At 40.1% G+C, this 8,227-nt stretch overlaps 1 protein-coding gene across 1 annotated transcript in view; it reads right to left on the reverse strand.

Moving 5' to 3' along the window:
• The window catches only part of LOC109391582 (zinc finger protein 709-like), a 19,838-nt gene extending 12,573 nt beyond the window's left edge, over positions 1 to 7,265 (reverse strand). The window contains exon 1 of the mRNA XM_019659221.1: positions 7,135 to 7,265. Coding sequence (XP_019514766.1) covers positions 7,135 to 7,137 — 3 coding nt within the window. The 5' untranslated portion in view covers positions 7,138 to 7,265. The remainder of the gene's footprint in view (positions 1 to 7,134) is intronic.
• Positions 7,266 to 8,227: the final 962 nt, after the last annotated feature.

The raw sequence follows: 8,227 nt of genomic DNA on the forward strand, positions 1-8,227 counted from the left end.
CACGCACAGACTGAAATTGAAGGGATGGAAAAAGATATTTCATGCAAATAATGACAAAAAAGCTGGTGTTGGAATAATTACATCAAACAAAATAGACTTTAAAACAGTCTCTAATAAGAGCCAAAGAAGGGCATTAGATAATGATAATGGGATCAATCCAACAAGATATAAAAGTTGTGAACATTTATGCATCCAACATATGAGTGCCTAAATACATAAAGCAAAAATAATCAGTCATAAAGGTAGAGATTGATAGTATAACAATTGTAGTAGGGGACTTTAACAAGCCACTTACATAAATGCATTCATCATCCAGACAGACAACCAACAAGGCAACACTGGCCTTAAAAGACACATTAGACCAGATGGACTTAATAAATATTTACAGAAACATTCCACCCAAATATAACAGAATACACATTCTTTTTCAAGTGCACATGGAACATTCTCCAGGATAGGTCACATGTTAGGCCACAAAACAAGTCTCAAAATATTTAAAACTGAAATCATATCAAGTGTCTTTTCTGACCACAACAGTATGAAACTAGAAATCCATTAAAAGAAAAGTGGAAAAAACACCAACACATGGAGGTTAAACAATATGCCACTAAATAATCAAGAGGTTGACAGAGAAATATAAATAAATAAATATCTGAAACAATTCAAAATAAAAACACAGTATTCCAAAATCTACAGGACAAAACAAAAGCAGTTGTAAGAGGAAAGTTTACAATGATTCAGAGGCCTACCTCAAGAAACAGAATTAAAATTTCAAACAGACTACCTAACCTTACACCTATAAGGATTATAATAAAAAGAACAAACAAAACCCAAAGTTTGTATAAGGAAATAAAGATCAGAGTGGAAATACAAGAAGTAGGGCCAAAAAAAAAAAAAAAGAAAGAAAAGATCAATGAAACTAAGACTGGTTCGTTGAAAAGATAAACTTAATAAATCCTTAGCCAAACTCATCAAGACCAAAAAAAGCCCAAATAAATAAAATCAGAAATGAAAGAAAAGTGAGGGCCGGCCGAGTGGCTCAGTTGGTTAAGAGCTCGCTCAAGAGTTTGAGCTCTAAGCAACAGTGGTTTGAGTCCCGGCCCGAGCTGAGCTGCCGCTAAGCTGCCAATAGGTAGCAGGATGGCTCAGCTATAAAAAAAAAAAAAGATTAAGAAATGAAAGAAAAGATACAACTAACATCACAGAAATACACATAATCATAGGTGAATACTATGAACTACTATACACCAACAAACTGGACAACCAAGATCAAATGGATAAATTCCTAGAAACATACACTATTCTAAGATTTAATCAGGAAGAAACAGAAAATCTGAACAAATTTAATCAGTAATGAAAGAAACCCCAACAAACTTAATAGATATTTACAGAAAAGTCAAGGACCTAAACAGATTCCCTGATGAATTCTACCAAACACTTAAAAGAATACCTATACTTTTCAAACTATTCCAAAAACTTGAAGAGAAAGGAACATTTCTAAACTCATTTTACAAGGCCAGCATTACCCTGATACCAAAACCACAAGACACTATAAAAAAAAGAAAATTATAGACCCCTATCCCTGATTAACACAGATGTAAAAGTCCTCAAGAAAATATTAGCATACTGAATTCAATAACACATTAAAATGATAATACACCATGATCAAGTAAAGTTTATCCAGAGATGCAAAAATGGTTCAATATCCACAAATCAATCAACAAAACACACCACAATAGCAAAACAAAGGATAAAAATCACACGATCATCTCAATAGATGCAAAAAATGCATTTGACAAAAATACAACATCCATTCATGAAACAAACAAACAAAAACCTCTCAACAAAATGAAACTAAACAGAACATCTAGCAATATAATAAAGGCCATATATGAAAACCCACAGCTAACATACTCAACGGTAAAAAGCTAAGAGCTTGTCCCCTAACATTGGGAACAAGACACAATGCCTAGAGTCACCACTTTTTTAAAATTTAATTTTAATTATAGTTGATATGCATTACATCAGTTTCAGGTGTACAACATAGTGATTCAACATTTACATACCCTAAAAAGTGATCACAATAAGTCTAGTAACAATCTATCACTGCACAGTCATTACAATATTATTGACTCTGTTCTCTATGCTGTATATTATATCCCCATGACTTATTTTATAACTAGAAGTTTGTGTGTCTTAATCCCTTTCCATTTTTCTGCCCATCCTCTAGACCCCTCCTCTGGCAACCATCAGTTTGTTCTCTATATGAGCTCTGACAATTATGTTCACGAACTTATTGCAACGATGTTGCTAACCTTTTTTTTTTTATATCAGAGGGATTATTCATTATGAATTTGTACCAACTGGACAGTTAACCAAGTTTACTATTTGGAAGTGCTGAAAAGGCTGCGTGAAAAAGTTAGACAACCTGAATTTTTCACCAACAATTCATGGCTCTTGCATCACGACAATGCACCAGCTCACACGGCACTGTGAGGGAATTTTTAGCCAGTAAACAAATAACTGTACTGGAATACCCTCCCTACTCACCTGATCTGGCCCCCATCACTTGTTTCTTTATCCGAAGATAAAGGAAATATTGAAAGGAAGACATTTTGATGACATTCAGAACATCAAGGGTAATACTATGACAGCTCTGATGGCCATTCCAGAAAAAGAGTTCCAAAATTGCTTTGAAGGGTGGACTAGGCGCTGGCATCGGTGCATAGCTTCCCAAGGTGACCACAGTGATATTCAGCAATGAGGTATGTAGCACTTTTTCTAGGATGAGTTCTCAAACTTAATGGTCCGACCTCATATCTAGCACTTCACACCTGTCAGAATAGCTATTATCAAAAAGTCAACAAGTAACAAACCTTGGCAAGGATATAGAGAAAGGGGAACCCTCATGTACTGTTGGTGGGACTGTAAATTGGTGCAGCCACTATGGAAAACAGTATGGAGGTTCTTCAAAAAATTAAAATTTGAACTATCATTTGAACTATCAATTCCACTTTTGGGTATTTACCCAAATACAACAAAAACACTAATTCAAAAAGATATATGCAGCTGTATGTTAACTGCAGTATTATGTACAATAGAAGATGTGATATATATACATAAACATATACATACAGACAATGGAATGTTACTTGGCCATAAAAAAGAACGAAATCTTGCCATTTGCAACAACATGGATGGACCTAGAGATTTTATGCTAAGTAAAAAGTCTGATAAAGGAAGACAAATATCGCATGATTACACTTACAGGCATATGTGGAATCTAATGAAACAAAACGAACAACAACAAAAAAGAAACAGACTCACAGAACAGAGAACAAACTAATAGTTACCAGAAAAAAAAGCGAGTGGGGGTTTGGGGAGATGAGTGAAAAAGGTGAAGAGGAGTAAGAGGTCCAGACTTCACTTATAAAATAAATAAGTCACCAGGTTATAATTTACAGCATAGGGAAAATTAGTCAATAATATCGTAATAACTTTCCAAGGTGATGGTTACTATATTTATTTTGGTGATCACACTGTAAAATATATAAATGTAAAAAGCACTATGTTGTACACTTGAAACTTAAATACCATATGTCAACCATATTTAAATAAAAAATAAATTAAAAAGTTTTTTAAACTGAGAATAAAAAACAAAACTTCTTTAAGGAGTAACCATCTGATGGGCTCACCTCACTCACAGGGTTAATCATCCTACTACACCTCCAAGACCCACCCTAATATCAAGGAGAACTCAGCCTCATCACAGTCTCACTTTAATCACATAGAGAGGCTCCAACCAAGACACAGACCCAAAACACTGTAAGGAGGGACCTATTTCCATATTCATGTTCTCAAAGGAATGACTAAAACTGCCTTCTAGGAGTCCTCTGTACTTAGGCCCCAGGCTGGGTGGGTCCACAATACAGCACAGGGCAGCACAGCTCACAGGAGGGCTCCCCAGCAAGCAGCAGCTCACAGCGCAGAGCCTCCAGGCTTTCTCATCAGCCTGACAGGCAAGAAGCAGGAGCGGGAGAGGGAGGGGTGGGGCTTAAGGTTTCAGTAAACAAACATCAAATACCGGACTACTCATTACAAGAACAAACACGGGTAAGAAAAAATAGGTATTCTCACTGTCTTGCTTTATACAAAGAAACACTAATAGGATGATCTAGAAGTGATTAAAACTATTGTTTTGAGGGTGGCTATACTTAAGAGTACTGGCGTGGACCAGGATATGTAGGCAGGAAGTCTTCTTAAGTTAGATTCCTGTATTAAAGACCTTCCAATGCACTACTTATTTAAAATAAGGAGAAAATATTTATATTTTCTATAAGCATATTTCCCATGCTTATTAAATTAACTTTTGTTTTAAAATTAATTTAATTTTAACTTTTCTATACAGAACACCACACTCCAAGATTTAATCCTTTAAACACTAAAAACTGCAGACCATCAAAAATTTCCAAATCCCTTTCTGATAAAAAGGAGGAGGAGAATTAATTATAGTAGTTTGTCCATACACTCATTGTATTTCACACTGGGGATATTTTCAGAAATGATAACATATTGTAACACATTAGGAGTTTGCAATTAAGCACTAAAACGAACTAGAAAATTCAAAGATCTCCGTTAAGTTTTGAATTGTTTTCCTCATAGTAATGAAAAAAATTCAACTGCTTTTTTCTCACATCCATTGAAATACAGACTCATTTGCCTTAGGAATAGTATAGACTTTTAAGTGTCAAAGTTCTCTAGACATATGGACATACAAAAATACAAAAACTGACCTAAAAATGGAATAATCACCTGAGAACTTAAAAACATCCATCTCACATCTTTAGGTTTTCTTGCCTGAATGGAACCAAATTCTATTAATTTCCACAATCTTGTCTTATTCACACTATATCTCTTAGTCAAGTTCTATTTTAAAAGCCCAGGTTTAAAACATAAAATATAATAGAAACAAGAATGAAATGGCTGTAATATTTAATGGTTAAAGAAATCCAATGAATGGGCCAGCCCAGTGGCGCGCTGGTTAAGAGTTGGCTTGGGAGCACCTGTTCTGAGCAGCAGGACCCTGGTTCGGATCCCACATTAGGGCCAGTGATGCTGTGCCCTCTACAGCTAAGATGGTGAACAACAGCTCGACCTGGAGCTGGGCTCCTGGGAGTTGCCAGCAATGGCATAGGCTGCAGTGGGGCTGGCTGGCAGCAGGCGTGAGCTTTCATGAGCTGCCGTGAGCGACCATCAAATGGCTGGGGAGGGACTGCCTCGCCTGGGAAGAGCGCAATGATAATACCAACATGGGCCAGTGAAGCGATGTCCTCCACAACTAGACTGAAGAACAAAAGGACAGCAACTTGTCTGTTCCCCTTCCCGGATTCCCCAGCGCTGTTCTCCCCCAATTCCCCAATAAAATCTTTTAAAAAAAAAAGAAAAAAAGAAACCCAATGAAAATAAACACCAATTATTGGAATCAAAACAGATAAGCAGCCGGCTTCCCTACAGTTCAGAAGGAAACCCACATTTAGAAAGAAAGGTGAACATAATCACAAACTTTGCTTCTAGACACTCGGATTGAGACAGAACCCCTGGAGTGGGTCAGTCCTTGGGAAAGGAGGGAGGGATGAATTCTGGGAGCTCCACACACATCTCCCCACTCCTGTAATCATGGAAGTGCTCCCTCCCCAGGCTTCCATTCTCACAGTGAGGAAACTCTCAGCCTGATTCAGTTTAAGTTCTGACCCACATGAACTCCCCAATTTATAAACCCTTTGTCCACGAGACACAACACTTGATCTTCATAGACCATCTCACTGTGCACAAATTATACATTTATACAAATCTCAGCATAAAATCTAAAAATGTCTAGACCTAAACAAAGATCCACAACCTCAGAATGGGCATCATCACCCACCCCCACCCACCTCAATGCAGATGCATCCCCATTTCTAGGGCTCATTATTAGCTTTTCTCATGAAATCTACTTGAACAATTCTGCTCTGCAACGGTAAGGCCTGGAACTGTTATTTTAAAGCACCGAAAATAAAACCTCAGAACTTACTACACCTGCTCGGAAAGAAAGAAGTGAAAGAACTCTATAAAAATGGAATGTAATACTAGAATACTTTGTCGGAATTCACCTCTTTCGTGCCTCTTTGGAAGTATTTTATACTGTCTTTCAAGCTCTATTGATTAAATATTTTACCCCTATTGCAAAAATCAGACTTAAGTAAGTCAATATATGCTTTCAAGCGACAAAGCCAGGGAGGGGCAGTGCTGACAGGACAGATCACCCAAGAAAGTTTCCTTAGAAGAACCGCCACCCAAAGGACTTCCTACAGGACGTCAGTGCTCAGGGAAGGTCCTGGGGGAGAGGAACAGGGATTTCATAGGACGTCTTCCAGGTGGTTATTCTTGGCTTTCTTCTCATGAAAAAAAATATGCACAAATATAAATCTTTTAAAACAGAGCATTCCATGATTCTGCTAAAAAATACAATTAAAATATTTAGTCTGTTGGAAATGCACCCCGGAGGGCAAATAGAGTTGATAATGATGCTGTGATTCGCAGAGGGGGAAGTTGGTTTTGGAAATTCGAGGTCGGATCTGGAAATTTAGGAATTTACTGCCACTCCTAAGAGACAATCTGGGGGAACAGGGTCCTGGATTTGAGACCCTGCTTCCCAAACATCTGGAAAACTCAGGAAAAAAACGGAACCCCCACGTTGAAAGGAGCAGGGGACCTCCCCCCGCCCCCCAAGACCACAGCTCCTGCCACGCACAAACCCCGTAGACGGAGTCACGATTGTCTACTGATGACCCTCCCTGTGGTCACTGCACCATCTGGGGAGACGCGGGGCTGGGGGCGCAGAATTGCCCAGAGAGGCTCCGGGCCGAGGTAGCCGCGCCGAAGTCGCCGGCTGCCTGCCCAGTACCCACGCTGAGAGCCGGAGGGGACTGTGGTCCCATCGGCACCCCGAAGCACTCGGGTCTGCAGACTCCGGACTTCACCGAGGGGTTGCCGGTCCCACCACAGCCGGTTCCCATCACAGCCGGTTCCAGCCGGTTCCAGCTGGTTACAACCAGCCTCTCGTTCCCGTCTGCGATCCCGGCCCCGCACACTCACCATTTTTGGTTTCCTGCGTTTCTCTGAGTCCTGCCTAAACTCCCCCTACCCGCGTAGATCACAGCTCCACAGTCTACCACACAGCCATCAGGGACCGTTAATGACAGGCGACGCGCCTTCCCTAGCCAGGCCTGAAGGTAGCTGGGATGTCCACGCCCATGCAGCGTCTCGCCCCACCCACCTGCCCCAGAAGCGCTCCTTATTGGACAGTTTGGCAATGACGCGCCCCCTCGAACCTGAGTGACAGCCCTTGGGAGGCCCCGAAACTCAAGACTTTAAACAGAACTTTTGTCTTGCCTGGGGCTGAAGGTACTGCATTTGCCCAGCTCTTTGTGAACATGTGGGCACAGTTGTGCACAACGATTTCTTGAGTTTCCAAATGGAGCAAGTAAGTCCAAAACATGAAGGCAATTCAGCCAGGCGACACTGGAACAAGAGGGTCTTATGTCCTCTAGGAGTCAAGGTCTTGGTGCAAGGCTGTCAGGCACTCATAGAACTGTGACCCTTGTATAGAAACACAGACACTTAATGTGATCTCACCATCTGTAACAATGAGTCTGTTATTTCCAGATCCGTCCTCAAATTCCCAAAGCTCCATTTCAAACTTGGATGTTTCCCAGCCTTGAACCTTTCCCCACCAGTGACTGCCCCAACCCCACTCATTTGGTCCTTAAGGGAAAGAATCCTGAGCACTTAGGTCTAGTGGGAAGTTTGAACCCGCAGCCCCAGCCTGGCACAAGGACTCTTCTCAGTCTAAACACAGGATGTGAGATGTGTTCATTACATTCTCAAAAGTACATTTCACACTGGAAGGAAATTTAATTTACATCAGTTTTTGCCTCTGAAATGTAAATGACTATAATATCCCTAAGACAATGGATTCCCATTTTCACTGATATAAGAAAAACAATAAATCATTATATAAACTAGGAATGCACCTTGAAATTCTTTTCCCACCGGTTTTATTGAGGTATAACTGACAAATAAAATTATCTATATTTAAAGATTCAACATGATCAGGGCCGGCTGAGTGGCGCATTGGTTAAGAGTTGGCTTGGAGGGCCGGCCGAGTGGCTCAGTTGGTTAAGAGCTC

The sequence above is a fragment of the Hipposideros armiger genome, unplaced genomic scaffold (assembly GCF_001890085.2).
Source record: "Hipposideros armiger isolate ML-2016 unplaced genomic scaffold, ASM189008v1 scaffold_298, whole genome shotgun sequence".
In the NCBI taxonomy this organism is placed as follows: Eukaryota; Metazoa; Chordata; class Mammalia; order Chiroptera; family Hipposideridae; genus Hipposideros; species Hipposideros armiger.